This window comes from Leucopleurus acutus (assembly GCF_964270905.1).
Source record: "Leucopleurus acutus genome assembly, chromosome: 1".
NCBI classification, from domain to species: domain Eukaryota; kingdom Metazoa; phylum Chordata; class Mammalia; order Artiodactyla; family Delphinidae; genus Leucopleurus; species Leucopleurus acutus.
In genome coordinates this window covers 137,285,842-137,304,124 of record NC_139142.1, presented here as the reverse complement: position 1 = coordinate 137,304,124, position 18,283 = coordinate 137,285,842, and the positions used below count along the sequence as shown (strand labels likewise).

General features: G+C 46.4%; 1 protein-coding gene across 1 annotated transcript in view; it reads right to left on the bottom strand.

Moving 5' to 3' along the window:
• CORO2B (coronin 2B) overlaps positions 1-17,432 on the bottom strand; it is a gene marked incomplete at both ends in the record, with an annotated part of 68,926 nt that extends 51,494 nt beyond the window's left edge. The window contains one exon of the mRNA XM_082833460.1: positions 17,232-17,432. Within this exon, the coding sequence (XP_082689586.1) occupies positions 17,232-17,432 (201 nt within the window). The remainder of the gene's footprint in view (positions 1-17,231) is intronic.
• Between the last annotated feature and the right edge of the window lie 851 nt (positions 17,433-18,283).

The following is an 18,283-nucleotide window of genomic DNA, read 5'->3' as shown; positions in this document are numbered from 1 at the left end:
TCTGACTTCCAACATCACAGATCAATTTTGCCTATTTCTGAACTTTGCATAAATGAAATCAAACAGTGTGTATTGTTTTGTGTCTGGCTTCTTCTGCTCAACATGTTTTAAAGATCCGTCATTGCTGCTGTGGGTATTAGGAGTTATTCTTCTTTACTGCTGTGTACTGTTCTATTTTATAAATCTTTCACAATTTGTTTATCCGGCTGAGGGAGGCTTGGGTTGTTTCTAGTTTAGGGCTATTGTGAAAAAAGCTGCTACGGACATCCTTCTACAAGTCTTTTTTTTTTTGTGGATACATGTACTCATTTTTCTTGGGTGTAAGCCTATGAATGGGATTGCTTGGTCAGAGGATGGACATTTGCTTAACTTTTTTAGACACTGCGGAACAGTTTTCCAAAGTGGCTGTGACATTTTACACTCCCACCAGCAAAGTACGAGAGTTCCAGTTGCTCCTCATCAACACTTAACATTGTCAGTCTTCCAAATTTCAGCCATTCTGGTGTGTGTATAGTAATATAACTCATGGTTTTGATTTGCATTTTCCTAGTGAGCAACAATGGGCACTGCATGGAGATAAACAATTTATACAAAAATGAAGAGCAAATAGGTGTTAAACAAATAAAGAGAGTTTCAGCCTCAGTCTTGATAAAAGTATGCTAATTAAAACTACTCTGAGAAAGTAGCAGCTTTTCATAGGCTTATTGGCCATTTGGAGGTCCACTTTCATGCAACGCCCATTTAAGTCTTGCGCCCACCCCCTTTTTTTTTTTTTAACATTTTTAAATTCCTCATGTATATGCATTGCAAACATTGCCCCTAGTCTGTGGTTTGCCTTTTCACTTTCTTCATGGTATCTTTTGATAAGCAAACGTTTCTTAATTTTGATACGGTCCAATTTATCAGTTGTTTTTATAATTATTGTTTTTTGTGTCCTATTGAACAATCTTTGCCTACTACAATGTCAGGAAGAAATTCTCCTGTGTGTGTGTGTTTCCTGGGAGAAAGTACATACCTCTAGAACCATCAGTTCAATTTCTAGAAATTTATTCTACAGTTATATGAAACAAGGCATGTCCACAATTCTTCTCTGCAGCACTGTTTGTGATAGTGAAGTTTGGAAGCAATCTAGATAGTCATTAGCAGGCAATATGTGGCTCAACAAATGATGGTGCGTCCAAACAAGGGAACAGTGTGTAGCTGTAAAAATGGATGAGGAAACTTTCTGTATTTGATGTGGAAAGCTCTCCAATATATATAATTCCACAGAAAAAAGCAAGATACGTAGAGAACAACATAAGTACCGTGCTGTCATTGTGTGAAAAGGAATATGTGTGTATGAATATATATATACATATTTCAGGAAAGACATTTGAGAAACTGAGCACTGGTTGCCTCCTGGTAGACAAACTGAGTAAGTGGAAGCTAAGTATGAGAGGCACACTTTTCACTGTATGTCCTTTGCTTTTGAAGTTTAAACTATATGAAGATTTTTACCTATCTGAAAAGAAATACTTGTAAATAGATGTTATTCTAAGTAGGTAAGATTTTCTATATGTGGATATTGGTGAGAAAGGGCCGCCCAGAGTGGGGAAGAGCTAGAGCAAAGGTGTGGAGGAGAGAAAGTCAAGTCCCCCATGCCTGGGGAGGTGACAGCACTTATAGACCTTTATGTCCAGCCTCACCACAGCCTCAGTGTTGCATTCCAATCAGCAGGGGCTTTCACTGTCTCAGGTGCAAGCCCTCTGGGATGGCTGGTAGCACTGAGCCCACAGGGAAGTGCCTACCACTGTCAGGACTGTGTTGGGGTACTTGATCTACCCTGTGTTATTTAAACCTTGTTCCCATCCCAATGAGGAGTCTTAGGAATTATGTCTATTGGACAGAGGAGGAAAGTAAAGCTCAGAAAGGTTAAGTAACTTGTCCAAGGTCACACAGCCATGAAGTAGCCTAACTGGGACCACGGCTGTGTATCTTCCCCTCTCCAGAACTCTGGAAGAGACGGTGGGAAAAGGGAGGATGGAAAGAGTTAAGCACCCCAGAGCAAGCAACCGGGCTCTTCCCTGGCTCTTTCTCAGGCAGCCCCTCCCCCTCCCACCCAGGTTGCTATTTGGCCTGGGGCCCCATCCACAATTCCCAACTGCCGCCCCCCATCCCCCCCCACCCCTCCCACCCCCACCCCTCCACCGACTGCAGGAAGGAGGCACAGATGGCAGGCGAGGATGAAGCCCCCAGCCAGGCTCACCCAGCTGTCACTTTGGAGAGAACCATGCATATCCTCCTCCTCCTCTCTTGAACAATTGGGAGCTGGCCAGCCTGGCCCCAGCTGTTCCCTCTCCCTGGTCCAGGGCTCCTGCAGACACATGCTTCTGAGGCCTTTGTCTCCAGGGGAGGAGAAACACAGACCACCAGAACATGAGAGCTGGACAAGAAAGACCTCAAACGACAATGGGTTCGACATCTCATTTCACAGATGGGGAAACTGAGGCCCAGAAAGGCAATGGGACTTGCCCAAGGTTACAAAGAACCAGGCAGAGAAGTGAGGCTTCCCCACGGCCAGCAAAGTGTAGGATTTGGGGTACCTCACAGGGGTGCTCAGGCAGGTTGCATTGCCCCCTCCCCACGAAGCTTCCACCAGAGCACTTCTGCTTGTCTTGATTTCAGACAATTATAACCTGCCTGCAATTTTATTTCAGCAGTCTTCAACCTGGGTCCATAGACCCTTTAAGAGGTCTATGAGCTTGGCTAGGAGGAAAATCACATCTATATTTTCACTAGCTTCTAAATGAAATTTAGTATGTCCTTTGTTTATAAATGAGGTAACAGACCACAGAAGCATTAGCTGAACCTGTAACTTTTTCATCAATAGACGTCATAGATATTTTCGGATCCCCTTGCCCTGTTACTGCTATCTCAAATATTGTTTATACTCATCACTGCTTTGAAATTACAGTACTGATTATGCTGTCTACTTGATCATGCTATTTAATGCATTAATATAAAAGCACACTGACTACTATATCACAATTCTGGTATATATTTTGATAACTGAATTTCAATGGAATTGGTTTCCTTTGTAATCCTGTATATTTTATTTTATGTACTTAAAAACTTTGTTATGTGAATGGGTCCATAGGCTTTTCTAAACTACGCCTACTGCCCTCAGAAGTTGAGATAAAGGAGTAAGCCTGGGGATGGGGGCAGGGCTGGCTGGTGTCCCAATGTGTGTCTCTATGTGTGAGGAAGCCCACACATAGAGAGAGGCTTGCTCTGTGCCAGGCATCCTTCCAGGCTTTATGTAACACCTCACTGAATCCTCAGAACGCCCTTGGGGAGGAGGGTGAAAAGAGACTAGTATTTCTCCCATTTTGCAGATGAGAAAACAGAGGCACAGAAGAGTTAGGTCACTTGCCCAAAGTACATGGCTGGTAAATGGTAGAGCTGGGACTTGAATCCAGATAGACCAAGGCCAGAGCCTTTGTGCCTCCTCACTGGGCATATGGCTTCCCTGTCTGGGTAGATGGGAGCCGCTCACAAAAAGTCCCTGAGGTGTTGCTGCTGCTGCCTGGGTGCTTCTCTTGGTGGCGGTGGTGGTGGAGGAATGGGATCCTGAGGGTCTGCTGCCCGAACTGATCATCTGACACATGGGGCTGTAACTAGCTACGCGACCTTGACCAAGTCCATTGACCTCTTTCGGCCTCAGTGTCTCCATCTATAAAATGCAGAGTTCTAAGCACTGCCACCCATACCTTCCCCCTCTGGTGTTCACTTGAGGGATGACCCACTTGGAAACTTAGGCACAGGTTGCTTAGTAACTAAAATCAAGGTCTTGGTTGAATAGAATGGAAAGTGGGGAGGACAGGCTAGCATCATGCTAGCTGATGCCACACAGCAGTCTCTTGTCTTAAGAGGCTGAGTGCTGTGACCTATCTCACCCCATCCTACCTCCCAATCAAGGTGGCCTGGCCCTTTAAGAGCCCTGGGATGGGGATGGAGGTTGGGGAGGGACTTGAGGAAGGCCATCCAGAAAAGGAACTGCCTAAGGCCTAAATCAGAACTGGAGTTTCTGAGGCGAACACAGACTCATCGTTCTGGAAGCTGCCAAAAGATGACCAAATAGTAGGGGTCTTGGCCAAGGCCTCAGGGCCCCACTGGCCCCCAGGGAGATGCTCTGCTTCAAGCTAGTCCACCTTAGTTCCACTTCCTGTGCCCCTCCTGAGCCCTATACCACTTCTGCTCCCTGAAGTGTGGGAGTCCATGGACCAAGGAGGAGGGAGCTTCTGAAACTACAGCCTCAGGCCTGACAGGACAGGGCACGGGGATGGCTGCCCTGTGTGGACAGCTCCCCCTGCTGTCGGTGAAATTCCACTGTTAGCAACACATTCCTTTGGGTCTCAAGCGTTTGGTCTCCTTAAAACTCATCTAAACTTAACCAAGTGAAAAGGTTACCCCTTCCTGGTAAAGGAAGCCACTGTCATCACCAACACTTCAGTAGGTCTGATTCTGTACTCAGGAGCAGCTGAGTGCAAGGATTCCTGGGTAAGGGCACTGAGGGCGTTCACGCATGCTATAGAGAGTTGGATAAGACCCTTCTCCTTGGGGCCAGGATATCTCCTGGGTACAACAAGGTGCTTGGAATAGTGACCATGTAAGACTGGAATTGGAGCACTGGAGAGGTGGGCGTGGGCTGTGAGGATTGTGTGGCCTCAGGCTCAGGGCACAGAATCTCACACCCATGCCCACCCAACAGGCCTGTGCCTCGCATCCGAGCCAGCTGGATTCCAGAGAGCCCCTGTTCCCAGCTCCCTTCCCCACCACCAACCTGGAGCTTATTATAGTAGTTGTAATAATAGAAGCAGTACAGCGCAGGTTTATTGAGTACTGGCTGTATACCAGACACGATATGCATCCCTTATCTCTTTTAACCCTGGCGGAGAAGAGGACTCCCGACAAGCAGGCAGGCTGACTTAGAGGTACATGATTGGGCCCCAAAGCAGGCGAGTCCCCTCCCCTAATTCCCTTCCTCTGGGCACTCAGCCTGGTACCTTACATCCGTGTGCCCCTCTGGAGGGCTCTAGGCACCTTCCTAGAGCAGGCTGGCGGTTCACTGCTAGGAATGCTCAGGGGGTTGTCTGGTAGGAAGGCCAAAGACAAGCCTCCCCGCTTGCTGACTGTGGGCGCAGGTGCCCAAGGGCTATTTCTGGGCCTGAGTGGACTGAGGAAGGGGAGGGGATGGGCGAAGCCCTCGGCATCACGATAGTTTCTAGTTACCGAGCACACACTCCACGCCAGGTTATGTGCTAAGTGCTTGATACCGTGCCTTATTTAATCATCGCAGCTACCTGGGAAACAAGTACCATTATTATTTCACAAACAGAGAAAGTGAGGCACAGAGAGGTTACATGCCCAGGGGTTTGCAGCTAAGGGATGGAGCTTTGATTTCTAAAGGTACCGGGGTCTCCGTTAGAGGGAAAACGGGGAGCAGAGCAAGCTAACTGTCAAGCGGGTTTGGAATCCAGGATGGTACCTGCGGTCAGAGTGAGGGCACGTGGCCGGAGTTCATGGTCCTAGGGGACCAGGCCCTATTACTTCCAGCTTCACTGGCTCTGCTAGGAAAGAGAAGAATGAAGCTAGCAGAGGCCCAGGCCCTGAGGCAGAGGGATGGACTCTTTGACTCCCCAGGATATCCACCAGCCAGGCTGTATCCCTGGCCCATGTACCTCCAATCCAGAGACAGCACCTCATCCCACAACCGAGGAATAAAACCAGGGAGCGACACTTCCCCTTCTGCGGAAACGCTTGCCTTCATTTTCTCAAAAATAAGAAATTGTTCTTCCAAAAAAGGGAAGAACATCAAGCCAGGGTGTCAATCTCACGCCTCAGACGAACGCAATGCAGTTGAGACTTCTCTCTCTTTCCAGTGCCTTCTCCCCCTTTCCAAAAGTCACTTACTGTATATATATACACGCACGCTGTCACAGGCTTTGAGATGCAAATTGCACCAAGCAGAAGGCAGCTTGAAGAACAAAGAACGATTGAGGGAAGATCTGAAAGATGGAATTGGAAAAGGCTCTCTGAATTCTTCGGGAGAGGGGAGACCTCTCTGCAGAGGGGAGCAGGGATGACGATCTGGGACTTTTTTACGGGAGAGAGGATCGAGAGGCCCAGTGCTGACTGTGGGGAGTGATGGGGAGGGAGTGTTACAGAAATCTGGAGTGGAAGCCAAGGCTCTGGGTGAGCAAAGAAGTCTGGTTTGATTACAGCCTTCAGCACTGAGTTGGGCACTTTTCCCCTCCTCCTTTTAATATTAGGCCTCCAACGTACTGTGAGTCATGGAGCGAACAGGTCTGCCAACATCCGGGTTCGTTCCAGAGCAGCTAGGTAGGGCAATACTGTTCTAAGGGCTTTAAGGGGAGGATGCAGCCCCTCTTCAGTCCGGGAAGCCCCTGTAGGACACCACATTGTCCCTGGAGCCTGGAGGGGAGGGGCTCCCAGGACCAGCAAAGAGAAAACTCCGGCTGGGTAGATGTGGCACAGTGCCTCTGGGACCTGGCCTCACGTCAGCCCAGTGCCCAGTTGCTGAGCACCTACTGTGTGCAGGCCCTGTACAAATCAGACATGTCCCCACTCTCGGGGGCTCTCAGTCTAATCAAGGCAGCTAACTGGACTGGTCTTATTTACTGTGGCATCCCCAATTCTGTGATTGAAAGAGTAGGTACTCAATAAACATTTATAAGATGGATGGGTGAGCGAGTGGGTCGGTGGATGGATGGATGGGTGGGTGGGTAGATGGATGGATAGGTGAGTGGATGGATGGATACGTGAGTGGATGGATGGATACGTGAGTGGATGGATAGCTGGATGGATGAGTGGGTGGGTAGATGGACAGATAGATGGACTAACCATCTAGAAAAGAAGTAAGCATGTAGACAGCACTCTAAGCGATAGATACAAAATGCCTCCGATGGGTACTGGGATGGGGAAAGCTTCATGGAGCTGGCCTCATCTGAGCTGGGCCTTGAGGGATGAGATGGAGCCATTCTTACACTCTTCACAGTGCCCACCAGCACACGAATGAGGACCTATTTGCATAAGATGATGTCAGAAGGGAACAGAATTGTGAGAGCTAAATTGAACTCTAGAGATCATGTGGTCCAACCCCATCATTTTGCACATAGGAAAACTAGGGCACGGGAAGGTTAAGTGACTCACCTAAGGTCACATAGTAACTAAGTGGCAAGGCAGAGATTCCAGCAAGGTCTGTTTGCTTTTAGAGCCTGATCTCTTAGCACCGTCCTGTGCTGCTCTCCTGCTCCAGGGCTCTGCTCTCCTCACTGAGATGCCTTGTGGAATTTTGCTACCATTTCTGCTGTGGCCCAGCTCCACCACCCACCCCTGCAGGGCTGGGGAGACCAGGAGCAACTGCTCAGCCCTGGTTAGGCCTCTACCCTTGAATACCACAGACAGGGGAAGAAGCAAGAGGAGGCCACGTTGATTGGGTTGGGAGAGGACAATACAGCATCCCATCCCCAAGACCCAGGGGTAAACGTTCCACCACCAGGTTGTTGAGACTAAGCAGACATGAAGGGGGAAAGGGGAAGCCATAAGGCTTACACAGGGAGTAGGAGCGACCCCTCTCTGGAGACCAACTCCAGCATCCCAATCCCAGAATTGGGTTATTTGCATTACATGAAGTTAAATCTGAACGTAAGTTAACCAGGGACTCTAGTTTCTGGAGAATGCAATAACGCCCATCATTTTGAACTGCTGGCAGGAAGCAGTTAAGATGGACCTGTTCCATAGCTCCCTCCACGCACCATGGAGTTGGTTCCTTGAATAAGACATGGGCAGGACCCTATAGGGAACTCCCAGCTGCCTGGCCCACCAATGGGATGCCCCCTGCACATTTCAGAGACAAGGTCTGATGCTACTTGGGTCCCCAGTACCTGGCACGGGACTGGGTGCCCAGTGCACGCCCCATGACTGAAGGAGTAATGCTCTCTTGTATGGTCCCCTGTTCCAGGACGCCTTCCCTCACCTCACCTTGCTGACTAAAATTGTTGCTTCCGTCCTTCAGAGAGGAAGCTTCCCCACCGTCTAGGAGATATCTGCTCTCATGGCTTCCAGAAAAGATGGACACGTGAGGCATCAGCACATCACAGGAGCTCATAAAGTACTGGCTGAATTAATGTTCAAGGAAATCCTTGGACATGTGGAGACATTCAAATGACAGTAATAATAATACAAGGCACATCTGGAGACACGCCTCTCCCTAACCCTCTGTAAAGTGGGCTGGCATGTGGCTGGGGGAGCCCTGGCCTTAAATTCTGCCACTTGTGTGCTGTACAGTCTCCAAGGAGTCACTTGACTTCTCCAAGGCTCTATTTTTTTCATCTATAAAATGGGAAAAATAACTGTACTTTCATCATGGGACTTGAGGTAAGATTCAAAAAGAGCTGGTATGTTAGACCCTCAAAAGCTCCCAAGGTGATTCTAGTGGACAACCAGGGCTGAGGACTGCTGGGTTACGGGGAAAACCCAGACCCCTGATGTCCACGCCAGGTTTCTTTCCTTTCTCCTAGGTGCCAGGGAGGTCGTAGGTAGCTGGCTAAAGCTTAGGCATGCCAAGCTCGCCTTCCAGCTTCGGCCTTCTTGTGGTCTGGATGTAGACGCGGCAGGCAGGCGGCCCTGACGGAGTGCAGCAGGAAAGGGGCCGTGTACCTGGGGAGGCCCAAGTCATTAATCAGGCCTCTGGGCGCCGTGCCTGGTCTCTGGAATATTCATAAGGCCCCTCCAGCTGTGCCAGGCAATCAGGGTGCTGATTGCTCCCCCATCTGCAGCTTAACATTCCACTCCAGAGAGGAGAGAGCTGGCGGCTGAATGTTAACCAGGGAAAAAACTGGCCTGAACAAGAGCCCCAGGAAAGACAAATCCACTCCTTCGAGATCTGCCGGCCCGGCCAGAACTTATCCATCCCCCAGCGTCACAGGCGGTGGAAAGAGTCGTGGGTTCAGAAATAAGTGAACTGGTTTCTGGCGGCTCTGCAGCCTGTTTCCCCAGCTGTAAAATGGGGGTGGCTCTACCAAACGCCCCAAGAGGATTGATGAAGACGGAATTTCTTGGACTGGAGTGCTGTACAAAGGCAAGGAGGCATCATCATTGCTTGTAGTTGTTGTGGGCATGCTTCCTACCCTTTGAAGTCTCAGGCAAGCTGGCTTTAAGGGAAACTGAACAAAGGAAGAAAAGTTCTTGGAAAAGTCAGCCTCAGGCTCGGCCTCAGGGCAGGGATTTGGGGGTGCCAGGCTTGCTATTCTCATCTGCCCCAAACCTCTCAGAGAAGCAAGAAAGGAATGGGAAGGACATTTGACAGTAGACGGCCAAAAATTCAGAAAAGAACTACAAAAGCAGACAGTGTTCTGTGGCCTTCTGGTTGCCCAGGAAAAGAGTCTGGATCCAAGCAGTGTAGGGACAAAAGTGTGCCACTACGAGTTCACAGCTCATGAGTGACGCTCTAAGCAATGATTAGGACTCACCAAGATATGGCCAAAATCTTTCCTGTGTTTGTGTTGAATAATACAGGAAACTGTTTTTAGAGAGATTTCTATCTAAACGGAGGGAAAAAAAAAAAACTGGAGCTAAAATAATATAACCTTCTTCCTAGAAAACCGACCAATGTGGAACAGCTCATCTCTCCTGCTGACAGACACTGAGGGTCCTGAACTTGGCATTACTGTTATTGCTGTTTGTTGCTGCCCCCCCTCTATCCCCAAGACCAGCCAGCCCACGACAGTGTGCTCAGCCCTGACCACAGAGGGCAGGACACTGACAAGCCTTGGCCGAGGCAGCAGGGGAAGGTAAAAGTCGGCCTGATTCCTAAGCAGCCCCTCTCTGGGGGCAGGGCCCTGTTCTGCAGAGTCTCAGACATCAGGGTCCTGCCTCAGACTAAAGGAACTGTTCAGATCCAGGAGCTGCCTTGCGCCTACCCTCCAGCCCTTCACCCTCACTCTGGGTACTTGTATCTTGCTAGCATTTTCTCCAGCCAGCTCAGAAGCACGTGTTCCTCTGGAAGAAAACATTTGTCATATACATCAAATAAGTGCTGAACTGAGCCCCTACTCTGGGTTATTTGTTCTCTGAAACCTCACAGGTTCCCTCTTCATGTCAACAAATTGCTTTTATTTCTTTTTTTTTTCTAAAGTATAAAACATTAAGTGTTCATCTAAAAAAAATTTAGATAATATAGTTAAGGAAAAAGAAGAAAATGAAAGAGCGCTCATGATCCCAATACTCAGAGATAACCCCTTTTAACATTAAATGTGGGACTTCCCTGGTGGCGCAGTGGTTAAGAATCCCCCTGCCTGGGCTTACCTGGTGGCACAGTGGTTGAGAGTGCACCTGCCGATGCAGGGGACACGGGTTCGTGTCCCGGTCCGGGAAGATCCCCCATGCCGTGGAGCGGCTGGGCCCGTGAGCCATGGCCGCTGAGCCTGCGTGTCTGGAACCTGTGCTCCGCAACGGGAGAGGCCAAAGCAGTGAGAGGCATTTAGAGAAAAGCTAACACCTATCCTTCTCAAACTCTTCCAAAATATAGCAGAGGGAGGAACACTGCCAAACTCATTCTACGAGGCCACCATCACCCTGATATCAAAACTAGACAAAGATGTCACAAAGAAAGAAAACTACAGGCCAATATCACTGATGAACATAGATACAAAAATCCTCTACAAAGTACTAGCAAACAGAATCCAGGAGCACATTAAAAGGATCGTACACCATGATCAAGTGGGGTTTATCCCAGGAATGCAATTCTGGATTCTTCAATATACGCAAATCAATCAATGTGATACATCATATTAACAAACTGAAGGATAAAAACCATATGATCATCTCAATAGATGCAGAGAAAGCTTTCGACAAAATTCAACACCCATTTATGATAAAAACACTCCAGAAAGTAGACATAGAGGGAACTTACCTCAACATAATAAAGGCCATATATGACAAACCCACAGCCAACATCGTCCTCAATGGTGAAAAGCTGAAAGCATTTCAACTAAGATCAGGAACAAGACAAGGTTGCCCACTCCCACCACTCTTATTCAACATAGTTTTGGAAGTTTTATCCACAGCAATTAGAGAAGAAAAAGAAATAAAAGGAATCCAAATCGGAAAAGAAGAAGTAAAGCTGTCACTGTTTGCAGATTACATGATACTATACATAGAGAATCCTAAAGATGCTACCAGAAAACTACTAGAGCTTAATCAATGAATTTGGTAAAGTAGCAGGATACAAAATTAATGCACAGAAATCTCTTGCATTCCTATACACTAATGATGAAAAATCTGAAAGTAAAATGAAGGAAACACTCCCATTTACCATTGCCACAAAAAGAATAAAATATCTAGGAATAAACCTACCTAAGGAGAAAAAAGACCTGTATGCAGAAAATTATAAGACACTGATGAAAGAAATTAAAAATGACACAAATAGATGGAGAGATATACCATGTTCTTGGATTGGAAGAATCAACATTGTGAAAATGACTATACTACCCAAAGCAATCTACAGATTCAATGCAATCCCTATGAAACTACCACGGGCATTTTCCACAGAACTAGAACAAAAAATTTCACAATTTGTATGGAAACACAAAAGACCCCGAATAGCCAAAGCAATCTTGAGAAAGAAAAATAGAGCTGGAGGAATCAGGCTCCCTTACTTCAGACTATACTACAAAGCTACAGTAATCAAGACAGTATGGTACTGGCACAAAAACAGAAAGATAGATCAATGGAACAGGATAGAAAGCCCAGAGGTAGATCCACACACATATGGTCACCTTATCTTTGATAAATGAGGCAAGAATATACAGTGGAGAAAAGACAGCCTCTTCAATAAGTGGTGTTAGGGAAACTGGACAGGTACATGTAAAAGAATGAAATTAGAACACTCCCTAACACCATACACAAAAATAAACTCAAAACGGATTAAAGATCTAAATGTAAGGCCAGACACTATCAAACTGTTAGAGGAAAACATAGGCAGAACACTCTATGACATAAATCACAGCAAGATCCTTTTTGACCCACCTCCTAGGGAAATGGAAATAAAAACAAAAATAAACAAATGGGACCTAATGAAACTTAAAAGCTTTTGCACAGCAAGGGAAACCATAAACAAGACGAAAAGACAACACTCTGAATGGGAGAAAATATTTGCAAATGAAGCAACTGACAAAGGATTAATCTCCAAAATTTACAAGCAGCTCATGTAGCTCAATATCAAAAAAACAAACAACCCAATGCAAAAATGGGCAGAAGACCTAAATAGACATTTCTCCAAAGAAGATATACAGATTGCCAACAAACACATGAAAGAATGCTCAACATCATTAATCATTAGAGAAATGCAAATCAAAACTACAATGAGATATCATCTCATACCAGTCAGAATGGCCATCATCAAGAAATCTAGAAACAATAAATGCTGGAGAAGGTGTGGAGAAAAGGCAACCTTCCTGCACTGTTGGTGGGAAAGTAAACTGATACAGCCAGTATGGAGAACAGTATGGAGGTTCCTTAAAAAACCACAAATAGAACTACCATATGACCCAGCAATCCCACTACTGGGCATATACCCTGAGAAAAACATAATTCAAAGAGAGTCATGTACCAAAATGTTCATTGCAGCTCTATTTACAATAGCCAGGATATGGAAGCAATCTGAGTGTTCATCGACAGATGAATGGATAAAGAAGATGTGGCACATATATACAATGGAATGTTACTCAGTCATAAAAGGAAACGAAATTGAGTTATTTGTAGTGAGGTGGATGGATCTAGAGTCTGTCCTACAGAGTGAAGTAAGTCAGAAAGAAAAAAACAAATACCATATGCTAACACATATATATGGAATCTAAAAAAAAAAAAAGGTCATGAAGAACCTAGGGGCAAGACGAGAATAAAGACACAGACCTACTAGAGAATGGAGTTAAGGATACGGGGAGGGGGAAAGGTAAGCTGGGACAAAGTGAGAGAGTGGCATGGACATATATACACTATCAAACGTAAAATAGATAGCTAGTGGGAAGCAGCTGCATAGCACAGGGAGATCAGCTCTGTGCTTTGTGACCACCTAGAGCGGTGGGATAGGAAGGGAGATGCAAGAGGGAAGAGATATGCGGACATATGTATATGTATAACTGATTCACTTTGTTATAAAGCAGAAATTAACACACCATTGTAAAGCAATTATACTCCAATAAAGATGTTTTTTAAAATAAATAAAATAAAATAAGCATTGAAAAAAAAAAAAAAAGAATCCGTCTGCCAATGCAGGGGTCACAGGTTCGATACCTGGTCTGGAAAGATCCCATATGGTGCGGAGCAACTGGTCCCGTGTGCCACAACTACTGAGCCCGTGTGCTGCAACTACTGAAGCCCACGCACCTAGAGCCCATGCTCTGCAACAAGCAACTGCAATGAGAAGCTCGCACACCGCAACAAAGAGTAGCTCCCGCTCGCCACAACTAGAGAAAGCCTGCGCGCAGCAACCAAGACCCAAGGCAGCCAAAAAAAAAAACCCAACATTAGGTGTCTTTTCCAAATAGGTGGATGGCTAGATAGATATTTTTCAACGGGATTAATCGGATTTTACCTTTTTTTCCCCTCAGTTAACAGTGGGCGATAAATTTTTCTCTCATTAAATACTCCCCTGCATCAGTGGTTCTAAAAGTATTGTCTGGGAACCCCTGGAGATCCCCAAGGCTTTTTCAGGGAGTCCGTTGGGTTAAAACTATTTTCATAATAATACAAGACATTATTTGCCTTTTCACTCATTCTCTCAGGACTGTACAGTGGAGTTTTCCAGAGGCTGTATGATGTGTGATATTGCAACAGGCTGAATGTAGAAGCAGATATGCAAATCCAGCCATCTTTTATTAAGCCAGACTAATTTAAAGAGATTTGCAAATGTCATTCTTCTCATTAATTTTTTTTGGAAAATATAATTATTTTTCATAAGAATATGTTTTTTGGGAGTACGTAAAATGGGTTTATTATTAGGTGAATTAACAAATGCATATTTTTGAAATTCCTTTTTTTTTTTTTTTGCGGCTTGTGGGATCTTATTTCCCCAACCAGGGATTGAATACGGGCCCTCTGAAGTGAAAGTGCAGAATCCTAACCACTGGACTGCCAGGGAATTCCCTGAAATTCCTTCATTTTTATTTTGAATATGCTAAATATTAATAGATATAGCCATATAAGCAAAAGCTCTTTGGGGTTCTCAAAAATGTTTAAGAGCGTAAAGTGATTCTGAGGCTGAACACTTGAGAACAACTACTCTACACCATCCCCTTTGCTGACTGAATAGCACCCCTTTCTGTGGATGGCCCCTAATTTGTTCACCCATTTCCTTATTGAAATGAGTTGCTTCCAATTTTCACTACTATAAAAGCGCCGCACAAATCATCGAGTACCTACGTAAAGTGAAAATTTCCTGGAATGAGAGAAAACAACAGAAGCCAACTGGAAGGGTGAGCCAGCACTATTAGTCCATTATTAATCAAATTAAACAAAATGTATCACAGGATGTGAACAAATAAAGTTGAAAGGCTATGTGCACGTTGAATATATATATATATGTGTACAGATACACGTTTGCATAGAGAGCAAGACTTACGCTCTGTAAAGAGTCCTTTTTTTTCTGCTGTCTATGAAGTGGTTACAAAAGCTGATCAGGGCTTCCCTGGTGGCGCAGTGGTCGAGAGTCCGCCTGCCGATGCAGGAGACACAGGTTCGTGCCCCGGTCCGGGAAGATCCCACATGCCGCAGAGCGGCTGGGCCCGTGAGCCATGACCACTGAGCCTGCGCGTCCAGAGCCTGTGCTCCGCAACGGGAGAGGCCACAACACTGAGAGGCCCGCGTACCGCAAAAAAAAAAAAAAAAAAAAAAAAAGCTGATCATATTCTAGAGCAGTGCTACGGATGGTATGAAACTCTTTGGTACCATTACAGAAACTGAGAGGAATTTAGAAACTTAAAGCAATTTGAGAGAGAAATTTTATTTCTGTAGGTAGGAAACAATAAAAAATGATGTTTGTAAAAAAGTTGAGTACAAAAATGCTGCAGACTTTCAAAAATATATACTTGAGAGTATTTCTGTAGAACAGATTCCTAGAAGTGGAATTGCTGGGTCAATGGACACGCATCTTTAAATATTAATAGATATTGACAAGTTACCTTCATTTACACCTCACCAAGAGTAAGATGTAAATATACCAAATGTCCTGAGAGTGTGAGTGCCTGCCCTCTGACATCTTTGGCAAAACCAAAGATTATGATTCTTTTAAATCTTTTTCTACTTAGTAGGCTAAAAGTTACATTTTGTCTTCTATGAATTGCTTATTCATATCCCTTGCCCATTTTCTATTGGGTCCTTTTTCTTATTGATTTTTCTTAACTCTTTACATATTCTGGACAAGCATCTTTTGTCTGTCATATATTGCAGATATTGGCTTGCCTCAATTACGTGGCTTGCCTTTCAATTTTGCTTACATGTCTCACTAGAGTACAAAAACTGACTTTAAAACTTTTATTCTAAATTTATTCTAATCTATTAATCATTTCCTTTATGGTTTTATGGATTCTCATCTGGCTTAGGAAGCCTTTTCTTGTTGCATGATTTTAAAAATACTCTCCATTTCCCTCTAATACACTTGCAGCTTTTCTTTTTATTTCTTAATATTTAGATCTTCAATCCATCTGGAATTAATTTTTGTTATGGTATGAGGCATTGACTGTTGACCTTTGTAATCCATGTAGTGGAGTATGGCAGGGTGCCGGCAGTGGGCTTGAGCCCCAGTAAGAACCAGCCCATGCATTGCTGGGGACCTGTAGGCCTGCCTGCTGCAGCTGGAGCTAAGCTGGTTCCCAAGTGGACAGATATCTGAGCCCACCTGGTTCAGGAGGGGAGGCAAGCTACATTTCAGAATCCTTCCCAATGAGATAGAGCTGTTGTGGGCATCTGCAAAGTTGACAAGCAGAGCTGATGACACTCCAAGAAAGCACCAAAACATCTTTACCATGTAGTTTGGCTCTCGGAGAGCTTTCTGTCCATTACCCTCCTTGATGCCAACATCGCTATGTAGGTGGAAGGGGATTTAAGATGCCCACTTTACCATTACAGAAAATAAGGTGCAGAGGGGTTAAGTGACATGCCCAAGGTCACGCTCCCGGTGAGTGGCAGAGCCCAAATAGAACCCAGACTTCCTGCTCCCAAGTCCACAGCTCCTCCGACCTCTCTATGTATCAGGCTCTGAGTCCCTGTCACCGCAGCTGCCCCCTTTAGTGGAAGGGAGGGTCTGGCCTAAGGCTTTCCCAAAACTGTGCTCCCCCACTGTGGGCAGGTGAGACTGGAAAAATCCATCCTCCACCACCAGCTGACGGAGGGTTTCGAGGCTTCCTTGGGCATGTACCTCCTCCTCTCCCCGAGTTTGGTGGAGGGTGGGAGTGATGAGTCAGGCCGGGGAGGGAGAGCTCAGCCATAAACAAGCGGGACTGACAGTGAGCACTTTCTTTGAGGCACGTGACCTCCCACGGGCCTCCGGGGACTCTGCCTGAATGGCAAAGCTGCAAAATTTCATGATCTAGGCTCCGCACATTTAATTTGCTATATTCTCGAAGGCAGCCACAGAAGGGAAGAAGCTTTTAGAGAGGAGGTGGGGGATGAGGGAGAAGGTAAATTATTTCTAGCCCCTCAATGAAGAGTTTGAAATGTTATTTTTAATGAGTGTGTCATTTTTGCAGACACCCAATGTGACTATGCTGGGTCTTTATCCCCTCCAGCTCCAAACCAAAGGACACCCAGGACGCAGAATTGTAGAGCTGGGTCTGGCCTTGGAGATCAGACAATCCAATCCCTTGGGGTTAATGGGAACCCCATGTACCCCAAAGCAAGTGACTTGTCCAAGTTGGGGAAGTTCTGGGAACAGATCTCAGGTCTCCTGGATGTACTTGTTCTCTCCTTGGATATTCCTCAGGTCCCCCGCCTACACTTGCTCTGGTGACCCTTGGGGAAAGCCTTGGGGAAGGCACAGCCACTGGACACACGATGAGAAAGCAAAAGGTGAGGGTCAGAGAGAAACAGGGGCAACAGGCCCAACAGTGACCAAGCAGGGCTTCTCTCCACCCTGGGGCTGCAATCAGGCCTCCGGAGGTACGGGTGCCTACCTGTTCCAGGGGGATGACGAGGAAGGAGCCACCTCCCGCGCTCTCAGTGACAATGGCCAGGAAGCGGGCGTTGACGGCGCAAAAATGGTTATCATGCACATTCTTGGTGATGGGGATCCCGTCGAAGCAGTGCTCCCGGTTGGCCACTTTCCCGTAGACATTCCGGAACTTGGAGCTGCGGTATTGCGGACGCCAGGACATCTGTGAGGGGCCAGAAGAGACAAGGGTCAGGCCGGGGACTGCTTCCCGAAGGGCTGAGCTGGGCACATGCGGGAGGTCTCAGGGATGCAGGAGGTGAGGAAGGCACAGTACCTGCCCTCAGGATGCGGGGAGAGGGGAAGGAACCTCCAAGAATCGGGTGCCTGGCCCTGTGCTGGAGGACTTACTCTTTCAATAAAGTCCCACAAGAGCAAAGACTGGCATGAGGGCATCCACACACTTCCTGCTTTCAGTATACACGTCCACACCACCTTCCAGAAAGGATGGAGGATCCTTTCACTCTCAAGGGACGTGCCACGTGATAGAGCAGACCATCCATCCAATAACATGTCTGGGCTGCCTCTTGCGTGTCAGAAACTGTGCTTAATTTAGTATGGGACGTGCAGACAGAGGAGGCTGGGTGTTCACAAAGAGAGAGAACAATTCTAATGATGAGGGGCGGGGGAGGAAGACAGCCCCTTCACGTGCAGCAAGGCAAATGACCACCCATTATCATACGCTCCTCTGATTCTCTCTAGGGCTTCTAACCCACAAGTGCACCCTCAGAAATCTCTTAGTCCTATACATCATCATCATCATCATCATCACCACCAGGCCCAGAGAGGTAAAGTGATTTGTCCAAGGCCACACAGCTAATGAGTAGGGTCATGAACACAGGTCTCCTGATTGGAAATCTGAGACTCTTTCTTATGCCAGATTACCCTTTGGAGCAAGGTTTCTCAGTGTGTGGCCCACAGATCACCTGTATCAAAATCATCCGGGATGGGGGAGGTTTCTCAACCTCCTACATCGTTTGTTAGAAATGTTGATTCCTGGGTCCCAATCCAGACCTA